This window comes from Kogia breviceps, chromosome 2 (assembly GCF_026419965.1).
Source record: "Kogia breviceps isolate mKogBre1 chromosome 2, mKogBre1 haplotype 1, whole genome shotgun sequence".
NCBI classification, from domain to species: Eukaryota; Metazoa; Chordata; class Mammalia; order Artiodactyla; family Physeteridae; genus Kogia; species Kogia breviceps.
In genome coordinates this window covers 123,801,538-123,818,000 of record NC_081311.1, presented here as the reverse complement: position 1 = coordinate 123,818,000, position 16,463 = coordinate 123,801,538, and the positions used below count along the sequence as shown (strand labels likewise).

The 16,463-nt window shown below is 38.9% G+C and overlaps 1 protein-coding gene and 1 non-coding gene across 12 annotated transcripts in view; one reads left to right on the top strand and one right to left on the bottom strand.

Moving 5' to 3' along the window:
* Positions 1-16,463, bottom strand: part of FMNL2 (formin like 2) — a 308,926-nt gene that overhangs the window by 71,042 nt on the left and 221,421 nt on the right. For 9 of the 11 annotated variants that reach the window (XM_059052274.2, XM_059052276.2, XM_059052277.2 and 6 more), the window contains exon 6: positions 16,260-16,412. The exons of the other annotated variants lie outside the window; for them this stretch is intronic. In XM_059052274.2, the coding sequence (XP_058908257.1) occupies positions 16,260-16,412 (153 nt within the window). The remainder of the gene's footprint in view (positions 1-16,259; positions 16,413-16,463) is intronic. 11 annotated transcript variants of the gene reach the window in all.
* TRNAA-UGC (transfer RNA alanine (anticodon UGC)) lies at positions 6,146-6,217 on the top strand. The gene has a single exon. It is a non-coding gene; the product is annotated as a tRNA-Ala (tRNA).

The following is a 16,463-nucleotide window of genomic DNA, read 5'->3' as shown; positions in this document are numbered from 1 at the left end:
AGAAGTCTTACAGGGACCAGTGCCCCTTCAAACAACTACATGACCTGTCTGACCCAAGAATCACTGGTCTGCAGACAGTTCTCATTTCTAACAAAGCAATGGCTGCTAGCATAAAACAAAGTCATCTAAGATTAAGCTTGAAAAAAAGAAAAGGTATTATCAAGGGAACCAATCATCCTTTGCTAAATTATATTTATGTGCAGCAGTGACTGCAGAAGATGGATTGGCCAAAGCAAACTACTCTTTAAAGAAGATGGGACAGGTCATCACACAGGCACATACTTCTGCATCACTTCCAAATAAAGTTTAACGATTCCAGCAAGTAGACCAAAAGTACACATTTAATGATGCTTCCTAAGAGGTGTAAAGTAACATCGCAGCTCCTTCCTTTTACTTATTAACCCACAACTTCAGCTATATTGAAATAAGACTCTTCCTAAGAAGACAAAATTTCTTTGTCATTACTAACATTATTTGCAGAAACCACTAAAAATTGATTCTAATATCTTACTTACTAAGCAGTAACACAAAAGGCTTATATTTGTTTTAAGAGGTGGTTAATCTCAAATCGATTTTCTGGATCAATATTTGAAATGCATTTAATGTGAAAAAGTACATGCATACTTATCAATGTTAAAGGAGTTTAGAAAGTACATAATACATAAGATATCAATAAATAAAAATGTGTATTTTATTTATTAATGATACTCTATACTTAAAAGCAACAGAGCTAAGCTTTTTTCTAAAGTGAACAATATTTAATAGATTAATTTTCCTCTAATTTTTGGAGAATACAATATACAAAATACAATATTTTTTATACAAAAATACAGTGAGCATTAAAGGCAACATTTGAACTTGTATTTAAAATCACAGCATTACAGTAAATTGTAAAACACCACCATAACCAGTAACAACAACCAACTACAGCATTGACAGCTGAAGGAGATCTGTGATATCATTTACATCAACCTTTCCTGATACAGATGAGAAAACTGATGCCCAAAGATGTTACATCTGCAGAGCGAGTATTGAATAGAAGTAAGAGATGAGACCAGACCCCCAAGTCTCCTCACTGGGATTCAGGGCAGTCACTTTCTACAAGTTGCTTCACAACTTCACTCATCAGCAATCTATCAGGTGATCATGTGAAAAAGCTACCACCTACAGCCGTATGTGCTGATGAGTTCCTTGTCAAATGTTTGTATCATATTTATCCCAACAGCGTTTTCTGCCTCGGTCCTACATAGGTGTCTTTCCCCCACCCCTCCAATAATTATTTCACCATACAGGATTAAGGCTTAGTTGGTTAAGAACAGCAGCATCTGAGCAACTTCTTCAGAACACAGTGGCTGAGACACTTGCTGAGCAAAATTTTCTTTTTAAATCTTTATCCTAAATCAACTACTGGGCAAGTGAGGATTTTTTTTAACTTAATAGGAAATTTTGCTCTATATTTTGGAATTCTCATCTAAAAAAATTTTCCCCAATTAAGAAAATGCACTCCCAATTAATTCACAACTCTTTGGCAAACACAAAGTATTTGCAAACAACTTAACTGAGGATCACCTTAAATCCCTAAGGCTAAATTTTAGGGACTGTGTCATGGGTTAGCATGGGTTAACAATTCCTTCAGCATTAACATTTTGTGTAATTTGACAATTTATGTAATTAAATGTTTGGTCTATTTGCTTTAGATGTCATCTGAGTAATTTATTACCTTTTTTCTTTGGGGACATGTTTTAAATTCAGCTCCAATGCACAGTGTTGATACTATCCAAAGAACACATCCCCATGGCGCTGGTTTTACTAGATCCCCCAACTTGACTAACAGAATTAGAACTAACAATTTACTACATATCCACTTTCCACAAGGACACCTGGATGAGGTAAGCAATCTATAAGAACTGGCCTCTGGTACTCTCTACCAAGCACAGGAAATCAATCCAAACCTAGTGTTTAAGTTCCAAAGTTGGTTTTATCAAGCACCTACTGCTCATGCTAAACTCTAAAGTGCTAAGGGAAAATGAAAGATGAAGATGTTGCTTCTGCCGCCATCTAGTTTAGGAAGCAAGAGGTTATATCGATAGCCCCTGTATTAAGATGTTCTCTGTCCACACCCAGCCCACCCCTTCTGCTACATGCACATTCTAACGTGTAAAATGAATTCAGTAATAGTACACATACCTGCACAGCACAATATGGTGGAGTGATAACAGTCACACCTCAGACGAGAACACTGTTTTGCAAAGCAAGATACTTAAAATCCTCACATAACCTTTTCTCAATCAAGCCATATTTGACTGAGTTAATAAGATAGACCTACCCTTAGTAACTGTCTTTAGGCATATGAAAGTTGTTTTTAAATGAGGCTCTAATTCAAGAAGTAAGTATAAAAGGAATGGACTAAATTGTGGGATAAGTATCAGAAAGGTGACCTATAATGAACATAATTGAACATGAAATATTACTAACGCAGATTTAAAACACACCATCTCATGAGTCTTTGAACGGTGGAATTACAAGACATTTCCATTCATTATTTTTATCTATATTTAAAATTTTCTACAATGAATGTATATTACTTTCCAAATAAAGAAAAAAAAAGTTGCACAAAAAACCAAACCCTTACAGATGGTCTAGGTTTACATTCATCTAAAGACAGAAAGCTAACTAGATCATATGATTATGCTTTTCCCACTTTAGTTACCCAACAGAAGAATGTTTCCTAAAGGAATCTTAAGTAGAGAGCTGGTCCTTAAGTGGAAAGCCAAGCTGAGGGTTTCTCTGAAGAGCCCAAATTCCACCACAACACAGGCAGCAAAAGAACCAAGTATCATCAGAACAACTAAGCTTTTAAAATCCTATTCCCTGGTGCTGCACACATCCACCTGGATGCCAATTGACCTGAATACAATGATTAACAGTTTCTAGAGAAAACGGATGAGGTTAACTGATTAGTGCCACAAATCTCTACCAAATGTATGAGTCACACTGACTCACTTAGGCAGGGCTGGAATTTCACAGCAATGATCCATCACCAATTAAAAATGCAAACAGCTCAGATGAGATGAGTCATCACAGCCAAGCACTGCATGTCCAAGGTGCTGCTGCATGGTCATGTTAACACAAGTACATATGATGCAGTTCATTATCTGTAAAAGGGTAGATAAGGCCGCATCCGGTTCTATGTCACAGCCCTGTAGACTAAGCTACCTTCACCTTTCACAAGCACTGATCATCCCGCTTTGGCTATTTGAATCAACATTCCATAAAGACCTGAGCTTTACAGGGATTACATCAGTCACTCAGTAGAAGATATGGGTGCTTCTGTGGAAAACGAGTACCGTTGGCGTGTGTCCCATTACAGAATTACATACAGTGAGACCAAGTACTATGATGGTTTCTCCCTGAAGTTATTTGGAAACAACTAAAACAGAGCCAACAGGACAGGTGGAGACTGCCCCCAGTTCACTGTGATCTATTCAAAAGGCCCCAGTGGGAGGCAGCACTAATTGCCCTGTGCTCTCCTACGGATGACTGAGGCAGATAAGCTCTAGTCCTGCCCTATCTAATATGTCTTAAGTGATCCTAGATGTTGTCAGCAGTTAAGACTTGAAATTGGCTTCTTCACTAGCAGTTCTCAAATCTCAGAGTACGTCACAGCTTAACGTAGAAGGAGAAAGAAGAGGGGCTTAGAAAGACCTTCAAGTCCATTCTGCCCCCTCTCCACTGCCTACCACACTGACGGTTTGCACTGTGATTACGGAACTATTGGGTTTTGAGGCTACTGTGGATCTGGCGAGGAAAAACAGCACAAGTTAAAATCTCAGAAAGCTAGCTGTTCTGAGATTCAGTGGTTTTTCCTAAATAGATGCTCCCCAGATTGTTAAAAGACTTTAATCTCTAGAACTCTGAAAAAGTTGATTCTGGCATGTTTTGCCAGTTTTCTCACTGCTTTTATGGATCCTGTACTCCACCATTTTCACTGACATCCCAGCACAGACACTTAGAGATCCTGAGTAACGTATTCCTTCTGAATACACATAACAATTCCTTCAAGTTAAAGGGAACAGTCAAACAAGGTGCTGCAACAATTATGTTTCTCTGGTGATGGGGGGCGGTTCCCCAAGACGTCAGGACCAGAGAACTACCTCAGATTCCAAATGGAAAAACAAGGGAATGACACATTCACAGAGAGGTTGTGGCCCAACGCCTGGACCACGGGATGGGGGCACTAAATTCTGACCGAGAACCTTTCCTCCACCAGACAGGCGAGCAGAGTTTTGAGGCTCTGGATCCATGGACACAAAAGAGGGGTTTCCCAGAGGCAGAAAACAGCCCTGAGTCTAACTTCTGGCACTCCTGCTATTTGTAGGAAAGGTAATGGGGAAGGGATATTTAGGGCTGTCTTTCTGAGGTCTCAAGGGTTTTAAGGAAATCCTGTTTTTTGAGAGGTCATTTTGACAGAAACACCACCGAATTTCTCAGGCCCTCTTCTCCATCGACTGTGAGAACTGCCAGCTATCTTGTTACTGAATGAAAACTAAACATTGCCCTCATAATTCAAAGATAAGACACTATCTTGGAAGAGATGCCAGGTAGAATTCACCAAGTTCTATGAATGTGGAAACAAACAGATGGCAACATTGACTTCAGATCAAAACCAGAGAGAAATGACTCAAACCACTTGTATTAATTTTATGCACCAGTGGTTATGAGTTACATGAAATAATAATAAATGAAGTTATAGTCAATGCTAGTAGGAGTAACAGGCACAAAAAACTAAGCAATTGTTGCAAATATCTTTTAAGAGACCTATACAATGTGTCCTGTTTAGTACTATAGTGACAACTGCGCTATCTGCCCAGGAGCCTGTAGTGAGCGCCTCGACCTGCACAGCACTGGCAGCAGGTGCTATGCAGAAAAAAAACATTATCTCTGTTTTGAAAACCTGTCAGAATGACTGTTTAGTGAGATCCAACCAGTTGACTTCTTCTAAGAAATGTCAAGGCAAGTAAACCTGAATTTTGGACTCCAGAAGGCAAAAAGAATAGTGAGGTCTGCAAAGGAAACCTGGGAAAGTAGCTCTCTTGGATCTGCTTGACCACAGATTAAATACACAGGAATTTCTCTTGCCAGGTACATATTCATAGCCTGAATTACATACAATGTTCATTGGAGTTCTGGTTAGAACCATGTTTTGCTATGCTTAAACCACCATTCATTGTAAGAGAATCTAAAAGAAAGCTATAGTAATTCTGAACTAGTTCCTTAGGTTTAGGAATGTAACAGACAAGTGGGACTACACAAAATGAGAAAGCTTCTGCACAGTAGACAGAATGAAAAGGTAACCTATAGAATGGGAGAAAATATTTGCAAACCAAATACCTGATAAGGGCTTAACATCCAGAATATACAAGAAACTCTCACAAATCAATAGCAAAAACAAACAAAAATTATCTAATTAAAGAATGGCAAAGGCCTTGAACAGACATTTCTCCAGAGAATACATACAAATGGCCAACAGGTATATTAAAAATGCACACTAATCATCAGGGAAATGCAAATCAAAACCACAATGAGACAGCACCTCACACCTGTCAGATGGCCATTATCAAAAAAGACAAGAAAAACATGTGTCGACAAGAATGTGTATAAATTAGAATTCATGTACACTGTTGGTGGGAATGCAAGTTGTACAACCACTATGGAAAACAGTATGGAGGTTCCTCAAACAAAAGTAGAACTTCTGTATGTAATGATCCAGCAATCCCACTTCTGGGTATTTATCTAAAAGAACTGAGACCAGAATCTTGAAGAGGTATCTGCACTCACCTATTCCTTGTAGCATTATTCACAAAAGTCAAGATGTAGCAATAACCTAAATGTCCATCAACAGATGAATGGATAAATATGGATAAAATATGGTTTAAAAAAATAGCAATGATGTGGTGTGATAGGAGTTTTAGCTGATGCTATGGTAGTAATCATTGCAATGTACAAATATATCAAATCAACACACTGTACAACTTAAACTTACACGATGTTATACAACAATTATATCTCAATAAAAAATTAAACTAACTTACATATTCACATACACACACAATATTAAAGTCATGAAAAAGAAAGGGTTGCAAATTCCCTGGTGGTCCAGTGGTTAGGACTCAGCACTTGCACTGCTGTGGCCTGGGTTCAGTCCCTGGTCGGGGAACTAAGAAAGGGTAAGGGACTGTTCCAAGTTAAAGGATGCTACACAGACACAACTAAGCACAATAAATGATCCTTGTGTTAGATTCTGGACAGAATTTGAAAAAAATGTTATGAAATAGACTGGGATAATTGATGAAACTAAACAAATTGAACTAAAAATTGTGTCAATATGTAAAAGTTCTGATTTTAATAATTATACCATGGTTATTTAAGAGCATGTTATAACTAAAATTGTAACTAAAATAATAATTTTAGTGTAGGTATATTTGTTCTTAGGGTACCTACACTAAAATAATTAGGTATAAAAGGGCATGATTCTGTAACTTATTCTCAAATGGTTAAAAGGTGTGTATGTTTACAAAGCAAATGTGCAAATGGTAGAGTAAATTTAGGTACAAAATGTTGAAACAATTGTTGAATCTGTGTAAACAGCATAAGGGGGATCATTGTACTATTGTTACTTTTTTTTAAAAGTTTTCAATGATATCAAAATTTAAAGTTACAAAAAGAAAACGAAGAAACTGTGGTAAATACATACACTGGAATATTATTCAGCCTTCAATTAAAGGAAATCCTGCAATATGTAATAACACAGCTGAACCTTGAGGACATTACTCTACGTGAAATAAGCCAATCACAGAAGGACAAATGCTGCATGATTCTATTCATATGAGATATCTGAAACAGTCAAACTCACTGAAGCAGAGAGTAGAATGGTGGTTGCCAGGGGCTTAAGAGAGGGCAAAGTGGGGAGTTAAAGGTATAAAATTTCAGTTATGCAAGGTAAGTAAGTTCTAGAGATCTGCTGTATAACATCTTGCCTATAGTCAACAACAATGTATTATACACTTTAAAATCATGAAGAGGGTAGATCTCATGGTAAGGGTTCTTACCACAACAAAATAATAAAAAATAAAAGCAGTATGCTTAAAAAAAATAACAATGGGTGATAACATAAGAATGAATGATAAGTAACATGTCTATGATAATTCTGGATGTACAGGAGAAAGACCTACTCCTGACGAAAAGCTAGATGTGACCAAATCGTGGATTTGTTTAGAGATCTACATCTGCAAAGCACCAAGCTCTTAGTCAACACCAAACGGAAGCCACTGTTCTCCCAGTGATGCCTTAAAAAAAGTCTTATCACCCATTATCTTCACAACATATGCTCATTTCTAGACATATTCTTATATGTGAGTTTTCTATATGTCTGCCTCTCCCTCTGAGCCCGTATTATCCAAGGACAGTATATTACTGCAGAACCTTGAAAGGAATGTTTCCTGAACTGACCTAACCAGGTTTTCCCAGAGTCCAGCAAAAAGGTTTTCAAAAATATTCTGTGGAGTCTCCATGCCAACATTTGTGGGATTTGTAATATCTAGGTCCAAATGGCAACAGGAAAAAGACAAAGTATATATTTTTGCCTCTTACCAAAAGTGTCTTCAAAGGTCTAACTCTTCAGAAATTAAACTAAATCTACCTATAAATAGATAAATTAGAACTCCCCTGGAAGCTAATTAAGGGTTCAGCCCAACAGAATGCAACGCCAACTAATTATGTCACATCATTTGGCATAACTGTAATAGTCTTATAGTTCCAAGGTCTGGCTAATAGTTCCAAGGTCTGGCTAATAGAACTTTACCAAGATTTGGGGTTTTGGGTTTCCTCTACCTTACCATTCAGACATGACATCACCTGGGCATATTTTTTCTATCAATTAAACTCATAAAATACTTGATGCTAAAAAAAAAAAAAAAAAAAAAATTAGCCAAGCACTTCTGTCTTTACAGCCAAAAGAAACAGAGCTGAAAGAGTAGAACCCAGATAGTTCAAAGTGGGGGTAAAGGAGCAGGGGAAACAGAGAGACAAAGACAGAAACAGAGACATGGGGGGATGGGTACACGAAACTTCTTATGAACCTTTTTTCTTTTAAATCAGTTACTGAAATTTTCTGTTGATCTGTATTTCCTGTTAGAGGACCAGGTGATAGCTAGAACACAACCTGTAAGTCAAAAGGTCTCATTACATGCTTTTTGAATGGAATAAGTGAATCAACAGACTCCATCATATGAATGGAGGGTCAATAGTCTGAATCTTCCAATTTTCAATTATATTCCTTTTGTCAAAGGCATTTGCTCTGGAGTGGCTAGTCAATCAGGATATGACCCTGTGTGAGAAGTGTCCAAGGAAACCATCTAACTCCTGTGACTTTTCAAAAGAAATATTTCTATGTTCACCCAAATTTGGCCCTTCTTTTCATAAATCTTCAATAAAATATTGTCAATGAGCTAAAATGACAATTCCACAGCCTGGCCTTCAACGCAGTACATAAACTGGCTCTACGCTACTTCCAGCCAGACTCATCTATTCACTGTTTCCTAAACAAACCACGCAGTCTCACCACTGACCCGCTGCTTATACCGCTCTCCCTTCCTCTCCCCTCTCCTACCCACTCCTCCCAGCTTTCCCGATGTTGTTTCACATGCAGACCAAGTCATGACTCTTCCCTAGGTTTGACTGTTCACTCTAGCCTCTAAGGTTCCATATCATTAGTTCTGGTTATACACAAGTGATACTTAACATGTGTTAGTGCGTTATGTGCGTGAACACACACACTTCTCAATCAAGTCATATATAAAGACACTGACACAGTGGAAAGAAGTCAGAAGACTTTGATTATAAATCCTGGCTCTGTCACTTACTACCTATGGATAACTTCTCTGAGCCTCCTCATCTGTAAAATGAGGCTAATAACTCCTGAACACCTCCCCAAGATTTCATGAAGATATAATGATATAAGTATGAAAAATTATTTTATCAGTCATGAATCTTGTACAAACTTTATTCCATGTATCCTTCTGTGTCCTCAGCACTTGACAAAGCACCCTTTACATATTAAGTATGTAATAAATCTTGCAGATGAAGACACTAGACCATATCTGCAGGAATTTGCTGAGCCATCTTTAGTATTTTCCTCAATTCTATGTAGTTATTTATTGACTACTCACTGTTGCACCAGGTTCTTTATAGGAATTGTTAATTTAATCTCACAACCTATGACGCAGGTCCTAGATCTGATCTGAGAACCTGTGAGACAGAACCCAACAATGCCCTGGCCAGGTGACTTGTTTTTCCATTTCCACATAGCCTCTTTTAGTCAGTTTTCTATCACAGAAGAGACCCAATACAGAGGTGGAACAAGTGAATCAGTCTTTCTCACAGTGGGAAATGTCTGGCAAATCTGCCAGTATGGTGCACCCACAAGCTACAATTAAAGCTGTCACCATTTTCACAAGCAAGGCCCTTAAAATAAGTTCCAAGCTGAGAATGTGGAATGTACACTCTTAACCCAAGTACATTTTTCTCTGTTTACAACACCAAATAAAGAAATGCACAAATCTGAAACACAACAACCTAACACTTTCTACTTGTTTCTGCTTACAAATGTGCTGAAAAGGCAAAGTGACAATTTGTAGTTACATATTATTTTTGGAAAGTCTAGGACTTCAGAAAGTATTTTATAGATGGGTACTGGGTACTGCATTTTCTGCGACCTTTGACCTTCAGGTCAACAGTCTAGCAGGTTAAGGAAAGTCTTCAACAGTTCTCCTTCCTCAGAAATAAAACTCAGGTGTTGGCTAGAATGATCATCTCCTCATTGTTCTTTTTTTCCCCACTCCTTTGCAGTATTTTCTCTCCTTCTAAAGTAAGTGTTAATGAAAATAATCAGCACCTGCCATCTCATCTGGTGAACAGAAAGAATTCAAGCCTTGAAAATAACTGTTTAAATATATTTTTCTTTGTAGAGTTTCCCCTTTAAATTGGCAGCTAGGGTAAATTCTTCAAGATCCTTCCATAGGGAAATATTAGAATAAACAAAGTTAAGGAAAATGAATACACGTAGAATAAAATACAGATTACAACTCTCAGTCATGACAACTGTAAAAGATCTGAGTTGATTTTATAGAATTTGGGGGGAGAAGAAGGAAGAGAGAAGAGAGTAGTGATCATTTCAGAAATTACATTCTTAATTTATAGAAGCTGGAAAATGAACAAAATTGAGTTCAACCTCCTTGTTGGGAATCAAGATAGAAAGTGCTTTGGCTTCTAACTATAGAATTCAAAGATATTTTTTATGTGATATTATAACAGTTTAAGTCAAGAGGTTAGGTGATCTTCTACCCCCAACAATTAAAACTCAAGGTAAAATGCTCCTGCTGAAATAAAAACTTGTAAGAGCTTAAAAGAACTCAACTCTTTCAAGATACCACTTACTTTATAAGCAAACTGGTACAGAGCTGGTGTTTCCATATGTTTAAATAGGATCACTGTTACAAAGAGATCAAGAAAACTGCTTTGAACAGAAGTATCTATTGCAGTGAAGGCCAATGAGCCATATGGGCCACACATGGAAATAGGTCTGCAGTACCTATTCCTTAGGTCTTAGAGAACAAGGTCTTCAAGCTGGGCCTCAAGTGCCTCATCAACAGAAAGAGTTGAACAAAAACCTGAAAAGAAAAAAGTATATTCATAATCTCCCCTTCTGTAAAAGTAGTCACTATCTTCATTCAATAAACCTTCCTTTCAATGCCTTCCCATTGCCAATAGGTGAAAATAAAACTATATTAACAGAGAACTTTCCATCTTACTCTTGTCATTCATTTAGGAAACATTCTTCATGTTTCTATATGACCTTATCTTCTAATAGTTATAAATATTCCAACACATTGATCACGGTCTCCACTAGAGCATTTGGCACCTTTGGATAAAGTAGAAAAAGGCACATCTTTGGGGAAGGATCAGCAAATCCTCTCCTGCATGGTACAACTTAACATAACTCCATGTGGACACACTGATATTAAAACAATATATTTACTGGGGGAAAAAATCATCCTGTGAATATACAGGCAGGATCACATGGTGTGACTGACAGTTTGAGTCAGGGCACCTCATGTCAAATCCTACCTTCTTCACTCACTGTTTGATCCCAGGCAAGTTGCTTAACCACTAGAGGCCTTGGTTTCCTCATAGGGATAGTAATAGTAACAGCTATCTATCTCATAGAGCCATTGTCAGCAGTGAATAATCACAGAAGGCTCTTAGGACAGTGCCCGGCACACAGTAGACACTCAACAAAAGCTTTTTTCCCCAATAAAAAGTATATCAATGCTACCAATACTTTTGTGCCCATTTAAAAATAATTTTAAAAAATTACTCCTATGAAAAACACTGCCAAGAATGGGATTACTGCATTAAAATGTGTAAACTTGAACTCTTCATGTAAACCCACTAAGTATATAAGTGCTAAATAGTAGATGATGACTATTCAAGAGATGCCATTCCATTAAGATAATAATTTCAGGAAAAGGAATGAAATTTGTTCTAGGAAATCTTAGAAAGAAATATAAGTTAGAGTTAATATATCAAAGGAAATGTAGATCTTGGTTTCCTCACCACAGTGGGAAGGTCAGTTCGGATGGCATGCAAGGCCTACCCAGCTTGGTATGTCTATGACCCAATCTCTCTATTAGACAGCCCTCCACCACCCTGTCCCAGAACTGACAGGTTCTCCCCTCTTTCCCAAACATGTCTGATCTTTGATGTAAGATTTTGCCCATCTCATGCTCATTCACTTTACCTCTACCTGGAGCAGCCTTTCCTCACCCTGAGGAGCAACTCTGGCCATCACCCAAAGTCCCAGTTTATATCTGATTCCCTCCTCCAGGCTTTTTGTGCTCCGCCCTTTTCCTTTAAAATTTGGAACACTGATTTGTTATCTATGGCATTGCTTATTTAAGTCTAATAGCATTAACCATGACATTCTTAAAAAATAAAAATTACTTTCTCTTGCATCTGAATTAAAATTACTTTCTCTTGCATCTGAATTTTTGTCTTCAAAAATCTAGTGTGGGGCTTCCCTGGTGGCGCAATGGTTGAGAGTCCGCCTGCCGATGCAGGGGAACATGGGTTCGTGCCCCGGTCCAGGAAGATCCCACATGTGTCGGAGCGGCTGGGCCCGTGAGCCATGGCCTCTGAGCCCGGGCATCCGGAGCCTGTGCGCCGCAAAGGGAGAGGCCACAACAGTGAGAGGCCCGTGTACCACAAAAAAAAAAAAAAAAAAAAATCTAGTGTGCACATATATGCATATACAGCATTATTTAATTTAGCTAGATCTGTAGCCACATTAACGGAAATCTATCTTAACTGAAGGTACACCAGACTCTAAGCTTATGAAACAGCACAATCCAGGTTTCTACTGCATCAACCAACATTTTTTACAATTGCCAACCTGACAAATTTATGATAATACAGAATTTATGATAATACAGAATCTAATAGTTGATACAACTCCAGGTGAGTGTCATGTCATAAAATACTTAATCATCTATTTTAAATAGCTAAAAAATAAAGTCTAAATACAAAGAGGAGAGTGTGCATCATTCGAATTTTGTTTAAAAACAGAGCGTTTTTCCTTTTCTTTAATCAAGCCCCATTTATAAAGTGTATGCTTTTTTAAATGTATTTATTTATTTTTATTTTTGGCTGCACTGGGTCTTTCATTGCTGCGTGCAGGCCTTCTCCAGCTACGGAGAGTCGGGGCCACTCTTCATTGCGGCACACGGGCTTCTCATTGCGGTGGCTTCTCTTGTTGCGGAGCACAGGCTCCAGGAACATGGGCTTCAGTAGCTGTGGCATGCAGGCTCAGTGTTTGTGGCTCATGGGCTCTAGAGTGTAGGCTCAGCAGTTGTGGCGCACGGCTTAGGTGCTCCGCGGCATGTGGGATCTTCCCAGACCAGGGCTCAAACCCGCATCCCCTGCACTGGCAGGCGGATTCTCAACCACTGTGCCACCAGGGAAGTCCCTACAAAGTGTTTTAAATTTCTTGAAATCTCATTTCTTCCTCCAAGTCTAACCAACTCTTTTGCTAAGTGATATAGGGTAAGATTCCTGAATCTACATTATTATCTGGAGATAGAGATGAGGGAACTAAAATCTGTATTTGGATACAGAAGATATATTCCAATCAAACAAAGCTACCAGAATAAATCATCTCTACCGAACGTGACTTAGTATCCTTTTATCTGTCAAAAAAAAAAAAGAACTGTAATGATAGTTAAACTGCAAAATAGCTTAAAGGTTCAAATTCTTAAAAGGAAGAATCATAATATGATAACAGAGGGTATCAAAGTTTAAAAGGCACTGGGCTTTACCCCTGTAGAGTGATGGCATGAAGCCATGCAGTTATCATATTATAACATGGAGAGCAGCTGCCATACTCTGTCGCCATGCACTATATAAGCTCTCTTGGGCGACATTTTCACCCATGACTTACGAGATTTTCCAGTTTGAAGCCTCAACATCAGTGTGTAAACTGAAGCGACTCCAGAGGCAACAGGGAGAAAAGCAGCTCTGGTGGCATTTGAAATGAAGATACTCAGGCAGAGAAACCAATCTGGTGGTGATACAAGAGATGAATGGAACCAGAGGAAGAGGAGACAGGAGGACAAGACGATCAGAAATGAGATGGCAGAATGAAAAAGAAGGCCAATAAAAAGAAAGCCAAAAAGTAGAGGCAGCAGAGGAAGAAAGGGGAGAGAGGAAGGAGTAGGAAGAGAAAAAGACGTAAACAATCTTTGGGTATACGAAAAGCAACATGTACCGTGCACCTGCACTTTTTTTTTTTTTTTTTAATTTTATTTTGCAGTACGTGGGCCTCTCACTGATGTGGCCTCTTCCATTGCAGAGCACAGGCTCCGGACACACAGGCTCAGTGGCCATGGCTCACGGGCCCAGCCGCGGCGGGATCTTCCCAGACCGGGGCACGAAGCCGTGCCCCCTGCATTGGCAGGCAGACTCTCAACCACTGCGCCACCAGGGAAGCCCCGCGCCTGCACTTCTGATTGCTGTTTTTATAAGTCAGAGATGCTATCAAATGACCAAATACAGAATTAAAATCCATGCACACAAGAGCTGGAATGTCACTGATATACATCATTTAAAAACAAAAACAAAAATCCAAGCTTCAAGTCAACAAGTGGCATGAAAGTTACTGCCATATTGGTTTTCTTAAGAGCCCATGACGGAGAGCCAAAGGAATTTCAAATGTTCCGTTCCTGAGCTTTAAACTGTTTAAACACAAAAAAGAAAGTGACGCTGGTTTCTTAGTTGGTCATCTTCGAGCACACCTGCCAACCAGAAATGTCATAATGGTTCCCAAGTTTCTCAAAACAGCATTTCCATCGTGTCTTTCTCTCTATACTTGGGGGTCTCTCTTTTTTTTTTTTTTTTTTCCAATTTAAAATGAATTCTAGCAGGATCTACCTTAAGCCAACCGTGAGGCAAATCAGGCTGGACACTGATGTCCCTATACCATGCTGTCCAGGGTCCAGGATCACAACTCTCCTTGGATGTGAGATGTTTCCCCTATTTTCCCGACTCTTCCACTCTACCAGAAACAATGTACTCTCAATAAAAGTCTTCAGTAATTTGAAAATAGGTGTAATGAGCTATTAATCAGAAAAATGACTTCCTGTTAAGATGGTAGCTAGCCAATATATGATACTTTCCAGCTAAGAAATGAGGAGAAAGCAAGTTAAAACGTACTTTGTCAATTAAATTCCTTACACATAATTATAGCTAAACTAATGGTAAGAGTTTCCATTTGAGTTACAAAGTGATTTGGGAATTCTTCAGGCACAATTGGCCTTCCTTCAACTTCTCAATCAGCCCACATATTCCTCTGTCTACATTTAAAGTTCACACAGACTAGCAGGTTATATAGCCTTTGGCCTATTGCAAATACTGTGAGATGGACTGAAACATGGTTCTTCATTATTATTGAATCATTCCAAAGCCGTTAATATTTTTGGCATTTCCAAACAAGGAAAATCTGAAGGCTTGATAGGAAGCATCATATTCAAACATCAAATCCCGGAGAAGAACTGAACTTCATTATAAAGACTTGAACTTTCCATGACCAAAACCCAAGTCAAAGGGACAAGGGGTAATAAAAAGCCTACCAAATACAAAAGGTCTGAAAGCCACGTATTCATGATCACAACCTGACACATGGACTCTACCAAAATGACCCAATACCCATGGTGATCTTCAACAGTGACAGGAACAACGTCCACTTGCCGGATCAAGTCTGAAATAAGCGAGACTAAATTGTCAAGCTACAAAGAGTAAGCAACATTTGGGAATGAGGGGCTTATCAATAAAAATTTTTATTAAATTCCTGGAACATAGAAACTTTTATGAACTTGCTCTAGATGTTAACTCTGTCTTGTCGGGCAGGAGTTTTGATTTACCCACCCATGTATACTAATTCTGAGTACAGTGGCTAGCAAATTACAGAAGCCCAAAAGTATTTTTCAGTGAATGATTGTAGGTCTGAGGGAATGAACGATCTCAGTGATATTACACCCAGGTGTTCATCCTCCATCCTAACTTAGCATGGTGGTACTTCAGCCAGAAAAGACAGGAGAAGGAATCCTTAGGAGGAGGAAATAGAAGGTTGACAATGGAGAGCATACCCAACCAAAGGAGCACTGCTTAAAGGGATCTCCTTAATAAAAATGATCATTACAGCATTCTGTACCTATGTCTAAGAACACACCCCACAGAACACACACCTGAGCTATCACGGGAGGAAGGGAAGAGAGGAGTTGGGTTTAAACAGCATCAAGTTCTTGAGATCCTCAGATCTCGATGTGCTGCCTCTACCCAGGAAGCAGAGCCCAAGCCAGTGTATCAGCATCTTCCTGGTTTCGGAAACTTATCTGCCTATGGAGACTACTCTGCCTCGTCATTTGGCAGCAGAATTTTTCTTCTGTGCTGAATGAAGGAGTGGTATTTGCAGAAAGCTATTGAAAGTGAGTATTGCCCAAGTGATGATTCCATGAACTCCCGAAGAAACCTGCATTTGCAATCATTGACAGCACAAGTGCTGTGTGGCAAGATACAGCGATACATGGCCTAGGATACTCAACAGAAGCTGTCCCGACACATCTGCCTCTTTCCTGAATCAAGGCACTCACCGCAGTGCAGGATGTCTTCCCGAGCGGGATACACTGTTGCCCACGGGGGAAGGCAGGTTGCTCCCTCTGGGCAGGTCCTCGATGGACCGACTCCAGGGCTTTGATTTGTCCACTGAGCTCTCCACAGTGCTTTCCACACTTTCAAAGTCAAAACTAAAACAAAAGAGAAATGCCACTAAAGACTTAATTCACATTCACGCAAAT